General features: G+C 28.0%; 1 protein-coding gene across 1 annotated transcript in view; it reads right to left on the reverse strand.

Moving 5' to 3' along the window:
* eRF3 (eukaryotic translation release factor 3) overlaps positions 1-17262 on the reverse strand; it is a 54166-nt gene extending 36904 nt beyond the window's left edge. Inside the window, exons 1-2 of the mRNA XM_075374907.1 lie at positions 16918-17262; positions 6462-6755 (exon numbers count right to left, since the gene is read on the reverse strand). Coding sequence (XP_075231022.1) covers positions 6462-6755; positions 16918-17131 — 508 coding nt within the window. The 5' untranslated portion in view covers positions 17132-17262. The remainder of the gene's footprint in view (positions 1-6461; positions 6756-16917) is intronic.
* Positions 17263-18682: the final 1420 nt, after the last annotated feature.

An 18682-nucleotide genomic window follows, 5' to 3' on the forward strand; every position in this document is an offset into this window, starting at 1 on the left:
TTCAATTCTGACACTGAAAATCTTACTAAACCAAACGAAAATTCTGTGAAACATAGTGAATTACAAGAACTTGCTAAACCAATTGGAAACTACATATAGTATCCAAACATTGACAACGCGCTTAACACAGAGTACGTATTGACTGACATCCATGATCTTGCTGCTGTCTCAGACTTGACTACTTCCAAAACAAATGACAATGACTCTGAAGATGATATGACAATGAACTCTGATTTACCGTCATGAGAAAGGAAGCAAGAGAAGAGGTTAGAAAATTAAAGCAATATTTCTTATTAAAAAGGATTACCAGAAGGCATTACTTTGGAGAACAGAAGTGCAGTTGCTTATTGAAAAGAATACGTACCAGTACTTAGTTCAAACTAAGAAGCTATTTTAAACTATCTACATATAAATTGTACATATCTGTTTTTGGTTTATTATCTGATTTTTACATTATTTTTTGTACATGTGTTGTTTACGCCATTGCGTAAAGTTGTTTTATTCCAATAAATTCAAGGTTATAGTTGAGTCTTGTAGTTTACAGGCTTGGTAAATCTATTTAGCATTTTTGTAAGGCTTATCTTACGTGTATTTTTAAAATAGGTTGTTTGGGTTTGTTTTCGATATCATTTTCTCTCGGCGCCAGCTTGAGTGACTGTTGCGTCATTTTTAATAGTGTCAGCGTATTTCTCTCATGCATTATTTATTGCTGTTTAGTCTTAATATATATTAGTCTTAAGTGTTTTTTATTCTCAATATTGTCATAGTTCCTAGAAGACATTTCTCTTTGTCTGCCCTGATGTCATTTCTTCAACTTGTGCCTATTCAGAAATTATTTTATCAGTCTTACATAATCCTTTAATGGTCTGCTTGCTTGTAGATTATTTTTGTTTTGTCTTCGTTCCCGAATTCCACTAGTTTTCTCTAATCTCACTTAAACACTACCTCTTGTTGCCAACACACACTCTCTTCGGTCTATTGCCTTAGTTTGTTTCCCCCTCTTCTCATCACGCCACTATTTCTTCAGTCCAGGAAAGACTCTCATGGTGTTTGGACCTGTGACTCGGTCACGTGTCTCTCTCTCTCTCTTATAGCTTGGCTATTCTCGTCGCCTTTGTGCACTCTTAACTGTGGCAATACTCCGTCTCCATATCGTCTTGTACTCTGTTGAAAGTGGTTCTGTTACTACAAAACCAGCCAAGTTTATCGATGCAGTATTCTCTCCAAACTCATTACTACAAATCTGAGACGCCACGTCTTGTTCAACTTCTAAACAACGTTTTACCTCTGTTTTTCTTGATACGCCATTGTAGACTACGCCAAGGATAAACTGTATGTATTTATGTGTACTTCAATTTCACAAGACCATTTTTTACAAATATTTATGTGTGATTAAGGCAAGTTCAAATTATTCATTATTTATTATATTAAACAGTTATGTTATTAGTAAAATCAGTGAAATACTCAATTTATTGTATATTATGAATTTGAAATTCAAGACTTATACAACCATTTCTTCATTCAAGTATAGTCACGCAAGGTGGCTTAGTTAAAGGTTATGTTTCATTTTTCATGTGTAGTACATTTTATGTGTTATTAATGCCAACTATCGATATTATCAAATCTACTTGTAATTAAACACTATTTCAGAATTATAAAACATATGTGTGATATCTTTCATATATTTTATTGATAACTATTATTAATAATATTCTGCTTGTTCATCAAATGTCTATGTTCAAAAGTCAGTTACTGAGGGTAAATTACCTTTACTTGAAATGTTTATTGTAATTACCTCTATCATTTAATCTAATGTAATTTGTTAATCGCAGAGATTAATTCTTATCTATTCATGAACTGAATTCTCATTACTCTTCTTATATTAATCTAAAAATTATAACTCCTGAAGTGAAGTCGTATTGTGGACTTCTCTGTAATTAATATGGTAATTTGTTCTAATAATGTATTTAGTTATTTAAACTGATTTTTAGATTCTTACTCAATACAAAAGATTTTCAATCTTTTATATTTATATATATTTATTTATTTAATATTTATTTGAAATATGTATATTTATGTATTTGTCACTTATTATTATAATTGATATGTTGATTTCAGCTGATATTTCTTGTATAATTTCTGTATAGAATTAAGTTATGTTTATTTCAAAATTTCATTTAATTTTTTAAGGTTATTTTAAAAATAAGGTTAAGTTGTTTTTTCTGTAATTAAAGTCCAATTTCTTTTGGCAAATACGAGCTGTGTGTCATTTTATTTTGTTAACTTTACCCAACATGTGTTTTGATTAATATTCTTGTATACTGTAGCTTCTTTGATTAAAATTTTAATATTTTTTTTGCTTACATTGTTTTTACTCAATTTTAGTGTAATAAAGTAATTTTATTGGTAGATTACGGTAATAGAGTATTATTTTTTTTATTCACATATGAACAGAGAGTAGTTTTTATTTTCAGAGAAACAATAAAAAAAGGCTTGAATTTTACAAAGTCGTCTTAATTAGAAACTAATTTTTTTTTAATTTACATAAAATAAATATAAAATACTGTTGTCCTAATTCAAAGTATTTTTTTTTTTTTTTGTACAATAACCAAATATAATACTGAATTAACATTTTTCTAAATAGCAGATGCCTCTATATAACACACAGATTGTTGTACAGAAGCCATGTCCAATATTGGGAAGTTTATTGTAATTAGTTAATCCTTTTCTGCTCTATAATTTTTTTCTTATGGATTTAATTTTCATACATATATTTTTTAAATTACTATTTATAAAAAAAAAAACACATGGCATCACAGATTGTAACATTAGATGATCGCTTAGAAAATATTATTTAAGCTGCAGCAAGCTTTGCTAGACCAACTGCTGATTTCTTTTTAAATTTCTTATTGATAACTATATTTCTCTAATTGATTAGTATGCCATTGTCCAAAATTTGATAAACAATGCAGATTATTAGATAAGAGTGTAAATAGAATATAAAATGTATTCAGTAACAGTCACATAGTAGGAGTAAATCCATGCAGAAAATATAACATTTAACATGTGGAGTTAAAATATCCATCAGGAAAATTCAATAGCGAATTCACAGTTCACCCTTTCACATTCTATTTCAAAGAAAATTATGTATTACAATAAAAAAACTCTGTATTTTAAGTGATACAGCCACATTTTATTCCTTTCAAAAACTTTTAACAGACCATATCAAGGGAGTACATCAGAACATTAAAAAATCTCATCTATTTTACTGATGCTGCTTCAAGTCAATATAAAAATAAAAAGAATTTTGCTAATTTGTGCAGTCAAAAAAGACATCAACCTTGAAGCCAAATGGCACTTCTTTGGATCATCCCATGGGAAAAACGCCTGTTATTGTGTAGGAGGAACAACAAAACGAGAGATGGCAAAGGCCATTAAACAGTTAGATACTAAACGTTGATGAAATGTATTAATTTTGTTATCACAAGCTGAAAAACCTCAAGTATTTTTTTATTAAATCAGATGAGGTAACTAATTTTTCAGGAACTCAAAAAAAACTGTTTTGACTACTGTGAAAGAGTTGTTAGTACTAGAAGCTACCACAAGTATGTTCCTGTGTCAGAAGGCATTGTAAGATGTTAGCTTACTTCAGGCTCCAAGGACTCTGAAGACCATCCTGTGTCAAGTATTCTACCACTTTCACTTAAAGAAAAAGACTCTATTGCCTGTGTGTATGACGATCAGTGGTGGATAGGAGAAGTGGTAGATATTAGCCTCAGAAATAATGATGTGCAGGTTCATTTTATCCACCCACATACATCATTTCAGAAGTCTCAACAAGACAAAGTATGGATACTGATCTGCAAAGTTCTGAGAAAGTTGACATTACTTTAACTAACTACAGTGATAGGTCGTTCTCACATAATTTCAAGAGAATTATCAAAAGATATATCACAGCTGTTAGTTAACCACACTAAATAATAAACTTTTATTGCTACAAAAACAGGCTATTTCATTGAAGAATAAAATTTTGCCACAATTTATTTTTTCTTTGACGGTGTTCACTAAAACAAACAAATATAAAAATGAATTTTTGAAAAAAAATGTAGGCTACTCATTGAAATCTCAGTTTTGGTAAGTTTTACAACCATCTTGAATCAAAATTGTATTAAGTTACTGGATTGGTTAAGTTAAATTATGACCTGTCACTAATAATTAAAAAAAAATTTATAAATATTAAAATGTCAACTTCATCAACATAGGGGCTAAATATAACAAATATATTAAAAAATTTAAAGTGTACAGAAAACAAGAAACTCCCTCCCTAGGAGCACTTATTTAGTTAGTCAAAATGGTATTGCTTTAACAGGTTTTTCATGATTTTTGAGAAGTTATAACTTTTTTATTAGTAAAATAAACAACAAACCTTTTTATTTGCCATAAACATCTACAAAAACACTAAGTTGGGAAAATTTGAGATTTTTATCACCCGCCCCATCAGAGTTTGAATTTGAAGCCAAAATTTGAATGAAAAAATATTTGTATTCAAAAATTCATAAAAATTTAAGGATAAATATATCACCATTAATATTATTTATGGTAAAATACTACTTACATATAACAATAATTCAAACTGTGTATTGAAAAAAATTACCAAAAGTGAAATTACACTGTTTTTCATGTTCCAAATTTATTGATAATTTTCTCACAGAAAGAAGAGAGGTAGGTAAATAAACCACTGGATCAATCATTTGCCCTGAGAAAATATGACTAAAATGCTTTTTGTTTCATCCTTCCAGCCAATAGTTTTTTAGTTACGATACTTTCCGTAAACCCTTACAATCACAAAAATAAATGTGCACACCATACAAAAATGGCCACCACCGGTGGCAGAAGGCTTAAATAAAAGATTTCAAAAAATAGTTTTAAGGTCCTAAAACATGTAGGAAACAAGTGGGCAAGTTCAATTTTTCTGGAATTGGTCAAACAACCAGCTCATGTATTTTTGGGACACTTCAAATGGATTGATCCAAAGATGAATACTTGTAACTGATTGAAACTCCAATGAACAAAGCACACACTGAAACTTCTGTTGTGGGGTTTACTTTTTGACTGACTACAGTTGCATTGTGAGTCAGCTTGCCTGTGCCATGTGTATTCACTCACCTTGAGAATATAAGAACAATGCTGTCGATTGAACCTACATTTAAGAGATTATGATAACTGATTTTTTAAATACAGGCAATTACTTTCGATATTTTTAGCCCAGATATCCTACTTATAAAATCCATCTCCAGAATATCTAAGATATTAGATATTCTCATATCATACTTACTGGCTCCAGATGTTCTGGAAATAGTTCAAAATTTTATTATATTCCTTTTACTATTAAATTGTTAATATAAAGGGATTAAATTAAAAGAGACTTAACAGCTGTAGCTGCATTCAAATATTATATATTCTCCATAGTCTTTATTTGTATAGTTTATCTCAAAAGAATCTAACTGATTCTTTCACACCTGCTTCTGAGAATAACTACAATTCACATTAAAAAAAATTAATTTTGTTTTTTTAGTTTCAGAGTTGAAATTCCAACTTAGTTTACATATAAATATGTTCCAAAGAAATAAAATTCATGATATTATGAGATTAAAATTTCATTATCATAAAAAAGAAGATTTTAAATGTTCAAAAATAGCATCTAACTGAAAATTAGGCAGACGTAAACCAGAATGAGAATATTTTCTATTTTATTTGGATATAAAAAAAAAAGATCTCTTTCAAAACATTTGCTGACAATATCCACAATAATCTAATGTTAACACTACTAATTCCTGCAGCTAGAGAAAATTAACTTCCCTGCCAGCAATCTAGCCCAGATACAGATTTTAAAAATATTTAATCTTATGATCTTGAAAAAATACTTTTTCAAAATTTTGGGCAATTCAACATTTTTTGTTAAGAACCAAACCAAAATACAGTCCGAATATATTTCAAGCACCAATGCAGCTATCGGCAAACTTGAAAAGAATATAGATATGTGTACTATATAATATATTAAAATCCCCCCCTATTTGTATCCCCCTTGGTTTTTAAGTAACTAATGAGTACTGACTAAACTTTTCCTTAAAAGAAATATTACACATAAAGATCCAAAATGATACTAAGTACAAAATGCTAAGAAAAAAGTACTACTAATGACATCAACTACAAATAATCGCATGCACATCCATGTCATTACATTTATCACTTATATTAAGCCAATATAATTAGGCTAATATAAAGCCTATTATATTTAGCCACTATATTAAGTTACTATTTCACTTCTTTTTTTTTTTAGAAATTACTGTTATTCATTCTATAAGAAAAATCTTTCTGAATAAATCAATTCACTCAACTTAAGCAGTATTATTGTAACACTTTTAGTATTTCAGGAATTCATATTAAAATTTAGTACTTACCTACGTGTCCAATTATAACAACATTAATGTGTTCTTTTTTGCTGCGCGTTTCTTCTGAACTTCTACCAGGTTTCTTTTTAGGTTTTACAATAACTTCCTCACTGTCACCTTCTCCTTCACACTCATCTTCATCTTCAGGTGTTAGTAGAGATGATGGAGGGTCTCCATCATCGGCTGCAGCTTCCCAACTGTCGGCTGGAGCGGATGATAGGGAGTCTTCTGTTGGAGGAGGTCCCCCTCCTAGAAGAGGACTTGGTGCTTCAGGCGGCTCTTCAACATCTCCGACTGGTACTCCTATACCAAAATCAGAAATACATTTTTTTTTAAATTAAATCATATCAGCTCAACCATTAAGAAACAAAAAAATTATATTATAAAGAACTTTTGTATAAAAAAAAACTTGTTCACTTAAAAACACAATTCATGTAATCCTTGGATTTTATATAACAGAAATGATATTTCTAAACTTTTTTCCACTACTAAATTATGAGAGGTTTATCATAATTTTCTCAAGCAGGTTCCTGGTATCAATAAATGATCTCAAACAAAGAGCGATTCATTCATTAACTTAGTTTCTCTGGTCAGATGAATTCTCATTTCAATTCTGAACTATTATAGAGCATCTCATAAACCACATAAAAATCCCAAAGAATTTTTCGCAAATTAAGTTGCAACCAACACTCCCCAAGTCCAAAATTTCAACATTCATATACATGTTGGTATATCATCCATACAATGAGGGACTTTCATTTCACTCCTCTATACAATTAAGCATTCCTAAACCAACTGTTCACAATGTGATAAAAAGACTTTACATTTCACTGCATATAAAATTCAGGTGTTACAACTTTATCCACAGGACAAAGTGAAACAATTTAATTTTGCTGTAGACATTCTGGATATGTAGGAACAGGATGGTGATTTTTTTTTAACAAGTTCATTTTCAGTGATCAAGCAATGTTTCATGTTTTTGAATGAGAACATTGACGTAATGTTCATCCGTATTCGAGTTGTTGAACATCAGCATGTTAGTGAAAAAGTGAATGTGTGTTGCACTATTGGATGAAACAAGAGTTATCTGCTCCTTCTTTTTACTGAAAAACAATAACGGGCAACATTTTCCTCAATATGTTAGAAGTGCATGCAGCACCCCAAATAACAGAAAATTTCATTTTCCAGTTAGACAGGGCTCCTGCACATTTTGCTGCTACCATAGAGGATTTTCTTAATGCAACATTTCCTTAGCAATGGATAGGACAAGAAGGGTGGATTGCCAGGCCCACGGTCTCAAGACCTATCCCCCCCCATGGATTTCTATCTTTGGGGTTATATAAAAACCCAAGTCCAATCTGTCCAGTTTAAAAGAAAGGATCACTGAAACTTGTTTCTCTCTCACGGCGGATGTTCTCTGCCACGTACAGGAAGAGAATGAATATCACCTGAGACTTGATAGTACCAAATCTATATCTGGATAGGGTGTCAATGAAATAATGTCCTTTGCTTTGAAAAATTTCACATGCTACAAACAGAGCATAAAGCATTTAATCATTCCTAAAACAATTGCTCACAATGTGGTAAAAAGAATTTACGTTTCAATGCGTACAAAATTCAATGTCCACCTGAATGGAATGGGCCATGTTTTATGAATTTGATTTCGTGCAAAATTGCAGGTAATCTTTCTTAATTATATTTTTCATTGTGTACTGAACAATTAACTGAATAAATAAATCAGATTATTGCCAACAGAAAGAAATGATTTTTAGGCAATTAAATTGTTTGAAAACTGCTGTTTTCAAAAATACATTTATTTTCATTAAGTATATTCAGAAACTTTTTATCGGTGCAATATAATTATAATTTAATCAATATCATAAATTTTTTTTAATAAATTTTTAACATCATCAATGAACCAGTTTATCTATTCACTAAATTTTCTAGAAAGACAAATGTTATTGACCTGGAAGTCAATCACCTTCAAGTATGGTATTTAAATTCCAAACTTGGCAAAATTTATACAAACTTTGGCATAAAATAACCTACAAAATAGACCAAAATAATTCGTTTTTGATTATTTTTAACCATCTGTACCACCTATTGAATTTCAATATAAATCTTCAAATTTTCATTAACTTCAATTTTTTATTTATTTTGATAAGCATAAGTTATGTAGACCATCACACTGTAACTATTTAAAAAAAATTAAAATTAAAAGGTTCGCTGCCATGTTTATTCAGTTTTTTTTAAGTATATACATAAGAAAGATTAAAAATACAAAAATTATATAAAAAATACATAATATAATTTTTTTTGTATCAAAAAAAAGTATCAGATGACTGTCCAAGGACAATGTACTATACAACATGATAATGTTCAAATGATAAGAAAAAATATTATTAAGAGATATAACTATAATTAATCAAATATATTAAAATAATAGTTCACAAGCATGTAACTAACTGATGTGAGGGAAATAAACACAATATTGCTGTAACAATAACTTTTTAGATTTTAATACAGAATATAAATCTGCAACACAAAAAACTCCTACTTAAATTAGTTGATATCAAAAATCCAGAAGCTAATAATGCTGTTCTGACCTGGCCTTGAAGGAAAAAAGGTTTAATATGAACAATACAGACCAAAACTTGGAATGTGAAATGAAAAAATATTTAACAAAAATTATTATTTCTTTTTCTAAACCCAAGAAATTAATACAGTATGTTTTAAAAGACAACGTTGCGCAAATTTAAGATTTTAAAAACAACCAAAATTTAAAATTGCAAACTAAAATAACAATTGGGTCAGATTAAAACAGTTCTATTTTTAAACCTAAATAGGATGAAACTCAATCATTTACTTTAACTGTATATTCTTAACATATGTACTAACTGCTAGCATGAGAAAGTTTGAAAAAGGAAAATACAGCAGTTTTAATGTTAAATAAATTTTGAATCCCAAACGTAATGCAAATGTAAATTATTAGCATTGTTGTGTTAGCTTAAAACTATTCATGAACAGTAGAAAACAGATTTTACGGCAAAAAATAACTTTCACTACAGCAACTTTTAATTTTTAATTTAAAAAAGTAATCACAATAATTCAACTCAACAATATCATTTTACACAAAACGTTTTCTTTTTTTTTTTGAATAATTTAAAAATAATATTATAAGTATTACAAAGGACAACTCATTGTAGATAAAAAAAAAAAAAATATGGACCTGTTAATCATATCACAATTATTTTAACGTTAACATATTGTAACTTCCAAGCCAAGTCATTTGCACATACTCAAAACTATCTGCAATAACTAAATATCTGAATTATCTCACCACACATATTAAACACATACAAACAGAGAGAGCAACATTATAAGAGTTTCTTCCTCTTCTTTCAACAGTTTAGTTTATTTATATCCAATTTTATCCAGATCGAGCTTGTACATAACCAGATCATGCAGATAACCCTTTGACTGGTTAATGAATTTTGATTTTTATTTCCACTATTAGTAAAGATTTATTTTAATATAAAAAATCACCATGCACACACTAACATACAATTATATACATGCCTAATAGAAAAGATTTTATCTGTGTGAAATAATGTTAATGTTAAAAATAAATAATAAAAAAAAATTTCTAACCAGTCTCTCATTTAAAAAAATAATATACAATTAAAAAAACCTGCATATTTACCATTCAACCAATAAGTAAATAACTTATTGGTATTTAGGATGATAAGAAAGAACATACTTGATGGTAAAACATAATAATCAGATAATACTACTAATTTTTAAATAACTAAATTATGATTAACAGATACTCATGTACTGTATACTCTGTAAACACATATAATCATATACTGTACAATCATATATAATGTATACTCAGATAATCATATGATTTTGACACTAAAAATAGATAATTTTAAAAAGGAAAATAATTCACATTCTAAGTTACTAACAGTATTAGATATCAAATTTACAAATTTTAATTAATTTGAAAAAATCTAAATCTACATACTAAGTTTGTCACAACTTAAAAAATAAGAAAAACAAACAAAAATTTAAACAATAATTGAAAAAGTAATTTAATTTTATGCAACCTTAAAGATTTAATTTAATTTTACACACATTTACACAGAAAGTATCTTAAAATCTGAAAAACTTTCTCCTCAACAACGTGAGTTGTCAGTAATTTCCCAGCTACATCAGCAATTTATTACTGTATTAAATACAGACATTTAAAGACACAAAATTCTAATCCATATAATCCCATGCTGGTTGATAATTTGTTTGGCATTGCAGTGAAATAATTATTTGCAATAAAATATGCATTGCTGTAAAACCACTAATGCAATAATTATAGATTTTTTTATAAATGAGATTTGTAAAAAAACATAAATTTGTGAATTAGGCAAACTATTTAGCTTCTTAGGTTTACAATTAAAAAGCAAAACTAACAATCAAATAAACTTAACTTCTTTACTTTATTCACTTCATTCTTCAGGTCTACAGAACGATCAACAGAACATGACTACAACAATCTCAGAAGCTAAAGGTTATACAAATAACTTTAAACAAAGAACCTTCCCTTTATTTATAGATTTATAAACATGCCAAGTAAATTTTGAAAAAACATTATTTTTTCCATTGTGATGGCCAACTTTTTTAAATGCAATTGCCCATTTTTAATACATTTCAGATATTACAATTTCAAAATTGTTTATCCTAAAATATCTTTTCATAAATGTAACTGCTTTCCATTTACAGCTGATTAAATTTCAGAAATTTCAGTAGGAAGGAAAAAGTTCATTGGGCATAAAATGGCAGTGCCAAAATTAGTTTCTTGTTGAAGAAATCAAAAATGATGTTTTCAAGGTTATTAACGTGCTCTAACAGGAAAATAGAATATTTATTGTGTTTGTGTATGTGTGCCTCATACACACACACACACACACACACACACACACACACACACACACACACACACACAGAGAGAGAGAGGGGGGGGGGGGTAGAGAGGGAGAGAGAGTGCTGGATAGAGAAGAAGGCTTAATTCACATATAGGACAATGAGCTTATAGATTCCTCATAGTTTTCATATTTGAACTAAGGAATACATTTTTCCAATAACTATGTAATTACAACCAATTATCAATTGTGAATCCTCAGACTGTTAAGGCTAACAACGAGACAGATTTACCATCACCTGCTGCTAGTGTGCCATCCTGAACAACTGCATTTTAGCAATGTACTTTTACTACAGAAATTTTACTACTGACCCCCTCCAAATAATCCTGGAAAGAATATTTTAATAACAATTTATTGATAGTTCACTCTTAAAAAGATGAATATAACTGATGTTACAAAAAGGCTGATCTTCCAGGAGACTCCTAAAATTCTCATTTCCCAGACAGGTAAACTGCTACCCAGAGACCTACCAGCAAGATCTCCACTGAATTTCTTTCTTCACTGTTATTAAAGGGCAAGTTATACATATCTCAGTATGCTTCAATTTCTGGAAAACATTCACAACAACAGGTTCCCCAAAGCTACTCAAATGTTTGCAGGAAAGCAAATCTTGTACTTATACTAATGGAGAAAAATTAAAAAATTTACTTACAATTAAAATGTTCTTCCTATTTTAATATTAATTAGTAATTAATAATAATTAATTAAAATCTAGTTTTTCTCTCTTGTTTCTTTTTTATTTCTAAACATTTCATGATTAAAACTATGGTTTTTTCTAATTTCTATTTTTTAGAAACATATCTTTAGTCAAAATAAAAAATAAATTAAAAACATAATCCAATCATCGGTTCTTTTTCGGAATCCAACAGCCATGTTTATCAATTTTTTTTAAGTACGCTTACGTAATTTTCATTCTTTAGATTTTAAAAAGTTTTACCATTTTAACCAACACTTATTTAAATTAAATACACCACTTTTTTGTTTGTTGATTTAGGACTAATTTCATAATTATCTATTTATGTTATGTGTATGCAGGATGTGTTTTGCTCACACCACTTGAAATAAAAGAAATAAATCTGAACCTTTTTCAGTAAGCAGGTACCACTTTTTTTCTTCAAAATCATTGCGTATTTGCAAAGAAATTATAAATATAATCTAAACAAACTTAACTACATTCACTTCGCTTGCCGTTCAAGGTTAGTGAGCGAAGCAAGTGTAGGTTAAGTTTGGAGGTATGTGGATGGGTACCAAATAATGAAATAAAAAGGAAAATCCAGAGAATTAATGGATTCCTATATATGTGAATTTTTATGGTGACATAGTTACAGAAAGATCTTTTTGAAGTAATGCTTCAACATATTAGTGAATTTATTTCTGTTTAATGACTGAAAAAAAAAAGTTGTATTATGCTTTATCTTTTATAGTATGGTACTAGTGTTTTGTATGGTTATGTCACCAAAAATTTGTATTTTGTATTGTCTAAATATAGTTTTGTTTTTGCAACAAAAATATTTTCTGTGAATTTATCATTTTACCTCTATTTCTCTAAAATCTGATTCTGAATCTGATTTGATTTCCAAAAATCAGATAAATGATAAATTTTACAGGTCCAAAAGGGTTGTTTATTTAAAAAAAAGATAAAACCTAATGATAAAAAGTTCTAAAAAGCAAGGATTACCACCACTGAAAAAATCCAAGTTGGTTGCTACATTTGAAAACAATATTTTTTTCAAAATACTCATCGAGCATATTAAATCGATTTCTTATGCAAATCTCATACAGACAAAAATGAAAGCGATAACACAAGTGTAGTTGGTGCATGTTAGTACTCAGTGATTAAATGTATATAGTCTGTGATGGAGCTTCCTACTAATATTTTCAAAGTTTGTGAATTGAACAAATTTACGAAAGTATTTAAATTACTTCAAAGTGTTAATTTTTTGTCAAAAGAAAAAATGTGAAACCCACGACAAGGTTTTAAAGTGCTACTAACATTTGAGAAAGGTGTTAAAGGTAAGGTGGTTCTAAATAAGTGTAGAAAGGATGTTCAGTTGTATTTTAATATACGACTGACCAATTCAAAATTAATCACTGTAATCTAGTTGATTGGAACAATTATTTACAAGTGGAACAATTATTTATAAGAATTTTGTGCAATAATATTATCAGTTTCTCTTCAAGTTTTAGGAGGACCAGGGCTCAATATGGAAATTAACAATCAATGTTCACTAAATAAAAAATATAATGTTGGTCATTTACTCAAACAGTAATGGGCGTTTGAGTGGCATTTGTCACAAAACCTAACAGAGAATAACTTTTTTCATTATCGAAGATCAGTTGTTACACTGTTGACAATTTCTGGTCAATGGAGTGCATATATAAAATGACATACAGATTGCCAATCAATTGATATGGCTACAACAACACCATTAATCACATGATTGATCTAATCATGGATGCTCAGACTAATATAGTGGCTATGAAGGTGAAAAAATTATCTTTCAGGTAACATTTTGGTGCTAAAGTAATGTTAAACAACTACCTTTGTGAATTTATGTTTCAAAAATGTCTTCAACATGGTGACAATCTTTCTAAGAAAATACTTTGACATTGCTAGCTTTTGGCTTTCTCAGTAATGCGAGTAGTAATTTTGTATGTTTTTACGCTGTATTCATTAATTAATTTATTAATAAAATTAATAAAAGTTTTGTGGACAGATAAAAATTCTAACCATTTAAAAATACTTTAAAAATTCTAACTCATCATATATATATATATATATATATATATATATATATATATTTACAGACTTAACTTTAAACAAAAAATGAGAAAAATTAAATAGCTCTGTTTATCAGTAAAATAAAATATGTAGCACTAACTTCACAACATATTGTGGAATTTATATTTATAAACAAAACAATAAAATATAATGATTGGAACACAAAAGATTTTGATAAGGTAGACCAAGGCAGAGATGGACCTTCATAAATAAAAGGTTAGCAAGTTGTGGTGAACAAATTAGTCCAAAATTTAACTCATAAGATAGTATATTTTAACGTTACTATTAAAAATTGACAAGAATAAAAAATGTTAAAACAAAAATAAATATTTCAAATAATTATTCGTTATGTTACCATAATTCATAATATTTTATATATATTTTTAATAAAAAATTTAAAGTTAAATATTTTTTAAGTTAAGTTATGCTAGAATATGAATGAAATGTGTTAAAACCCCTTTAAGTACACTGATAGTAAAAACCTAAGAAAAAAAATTACTAAAGACATATGGTATGACATCAGCAAGAAGGTAGGAAAAGAATACATTTATAAATATAATAAAAAATTAAATAATTTTAACTAAAGTAAGTCAAATTTAGAAATGAAAAATAAATAAAAAATTATTATAAAGGAAAATTAAAAATTATATTTTAGACTACATAATAAAAAGGCCAAGTAAAGATATAGGTTAAATTAAGAATACAGTGAAATAAAATTAATATAATTTAAAACATTAAAAATAAATTTATTGAATTGAAGATAAAAAGAAACAAGTAAAATTTTACATATAAGTATAAAAAAATAAAATTAAAAAAATAAAAACAAAACAAAAATATCTTAAGTATATACCTGGTAAAACAGCCTTCATTGTATGACCAAGAAAACTAAACATAACGTGTTACCTGTTCTGGTCTATGTATCTACTAAAAGATCCTGAATAATCTGGATTAAACTGGTTATAACATATGCCAAGCAACTATCATTTTTTAATAATTATTTTGTTTAAAAAAAAAATTCACACTTTTTATAGATAAAATTTGTTAAGTCTTTATAAACTTTTTCAGCCTACTACACTATGCATTACACAAAGATTATATGTAGGATGACTTATATAAACACCAGTGAAAGTAATTTTATATATATATATATATATACTATGTACTATATACATGTACAAATAATTTTATTTATCTACAGTTTAACAATATTTTTCAATAATAATTTTTTTTTTAAGAGCCTTTATAAAAATAAAAGCACCTAATTTTTTTTTTCTTTAAATATAACTATGCAATTATATGTTTGTTTTTTTTCTTTAATTAAACCATTTATATTTTTTACACTTATCTGTCTGATCCTAACTATCCACAAAATAAAGAAATAAAATTATAACTGCAAATTTAATTTTAATACAATAAACTCCTTTTATAAAATAAAACTAGGAAATTTCATTTGTACAAATACACAAACCCCTACTTATTTTTTCTGAACTCTTTAAGTGATTTGAAAAATAAAAAATAATATACATATCTTATCCACATTTAGGATAAGATATGTATCATACATATATGTATTTAGGATCAATAATAAAATTCTTTATTACTGATCAAATAAAATATTCAGAACAAATTAGAGCTACCATGCAAAAATATTCTACCTAGCATACAATACTCCCTACAGTATTAAATTTTACTAGCTGTTGAACAATATGACAAAAGTGATTTGGTCATTTTTTCTCTTAAAACATAGGAATACAGCTTTTTCTACTCCTGTACTTAAATTGCAATTAAATGTTTATATTATAAAGGAGATAGTGCAACACAGAATATGTAAATCAATTTTCCTAATGAATTCACCGTTCAACTTCTGAAAAACAATCCAAATCTAATTTATTTCTCACAAAACCACTAATAACAATTTCACATCCTTTTACAAAACGAATTATCCAAACTGTACATTTAAAAAAAAAATTTCTATAAGTATCATGCTAAAAACTGACTGATTATACTAAATTAATAACCATACACAAGTACTTTTCACCCTTAATATTCATTAATATTTCAAAAGAAAACACTGAAATTTTACAACTTTTTACAAACATTTTGGAACTTATTTAGTAATATTTACATAGAATATACAAAAATTTTGATTATCTACATGTGTGTAATATACAAATGCTAACAGAAACCAATATTTTTTTTCATTTACAAGACATTGTTAAACCGTTCTAAATCTGCATTTCATTAACGTTAAACAAAATTAACACAACATAATGGAACATAACACATACACTAGCAATAAATGTACACACTCAATTAAACAGAACTTTTACAATCAAACCCATAAAGTCAAATAAAACTACGTTACAAATATAATGTAAACAATAAATTCTCAAAAATTATTCGGAGTATTGTGCGTTAAAAAATATAAATACTATCGAATGACACTTATTCAATTACATATATACGAACTTACGACGTTAACAGGCAGCTGCAAAATAAATAATTGCATTATAATATATTTCCGATATTTAATATTATATTCTTAATCGTAAATACTATTAATATGCAACATCGGGCTAGTGTCAAAACGAAAGGTACGGTACATTTCTATCACTAGGAATCCTAACCTACATTTTCCAGTATACATTGCCAATTTGAGGAATAAACAATTATTACCGATAGTGTAATGTATTTAATTACATACCATTGGTAACTGGAGATATCTGGCTTACAACGGTTTCTACTTGAGGGGTTGTAGTTTCTGGCTGTGAAGAAGTGTACGAAAACGAAGGCACAAATTCGGCTGCATTAACATTCAACGTGGAAAATTTAGCCGACATATCGTTCTGGTCTACGGAATCCCCTGCAGCATTATCTGCCTGCTGTTCCCAGGAATCGGGAGCTCCGTTGTTGGCCATTATATTAATATAAATAATATTGTCAAACGAATTAGCACTAAAATTAATTCACTAAATATTTCACTCAGCAAAATAGCTCTCTCGCGTTCTACTCTAGGACTCGTTTCCTCAACCGGAAGATAATGGCACTAGGTACAGATGTAAATTTCGATAGGCTATGAACTTTAAATAATATAATGTAAAACACCCACGTGAAAATAAAGATATATTCCCTTTTTTTACATTTCAAAGAATAATTATAAATAACAATTCGAATGAACTGATCAGCATAGTAATAAATTGTTATATTTCAAAATTCGCCGGAGAATTATATTTAAAAATTCACAGCAGAGGACTGCTTAAAAACAAAAAGAATATTGTTTAAAAACAATAGATTTCAGATTACGATTACAAAAAATAACGAAACGAATTAACAATAGTATGTTTTAGAATAATTCCATTTTTCCTGAACGTATATTTTCCCTTTAAAAGTAAAATTCTAGAACTTTTGTAGAACAAATATTTTGAGAATTCACTTTCTACTTACCGTTTCCTAAAACAACGCTCATTTAAGCTACTAACTATTTCACCAAATTAAATTTAAAATACCAAAGGTCGCTTTGTAGCGTAACTACGCGTCGACCATGTTTAATCTGAGGCGGTATATTTTGTACCATTAACAATTCATTGAAAACTTATTTGTTCACATGTATTCCGCTATAATTAATGTACGCTGTAATCGCAATAACAGTATAAATTAACGAGTTATCCAAGAAAACAGAATTATTTTAACTAATTTTAAATTTATGAATTTGTATTTTACTAGAACATTCTGCATAACTTAAAATTAGGAAATCTTATTTAATAAGCAATTATATGAAATACATTCTAAACACATATGACTTTTTATGAAAGTCATATAATTGATTACAGGATTAGATTAAGAAGATCTAAGCAGGCCTTACCCCTGGGATCCATTGTGCTGAAAACAATTTTAAGGCTACATATTATTAAGAAGGCCACATTCTCATTATTACATGTGATACAGGCTATTTCATACTCTTTTTGTGATTCATGAAACAGTTAATTTCTGCCACTTCTGTTGAAAATTACATCAATTCTTTAGTCTAATAAATCATTCTTAAAAATGTCATGGTCACCAAAAAAGTAAAAATAAAAGATACATACTTAATATGGTGAAATATTTACTATACTGTAACGGTTACTAGAGAGAGTTCCCCACTGCTTTCGTCATTAAATCAAATATACTGTTGCATACAGTTTATACTAAAAAAGGATTTATAATTTCAAGTTCCATTAATTTTGTTACAAATTACCTTGAGGTCCCGCCATAATGCAGCAGACACCTTTTGGTTTTATAGTTCTGTCTGAACTCTTCATACTTTTGTTTCCTAATTATTTTATAATCACCATTTGAAAGTTTGTTTTCTTATTTCTTTGTATTAAGATCAATAAATAATGTTTATATTTATAAATATAAGTAACTATTATAAAAATGGTAATATCATTTTATTTCTCCAACCTAGTTATTATTATTATTATTAGTATTTC

Source organism: Lycorma delicatula, chromosome 9 (assembly GCF_047948215.1).
Source record: "Lycorma delicatula isolate Av1 chromosome 9, ASM4794821v1, whole genome shotgun sequence".
NCBI lineage: Eukaryota > Metazoa > Arthropoda > Insecta > Hemiptera > Fulgoridae > Lycorma > Lycorma delicatula.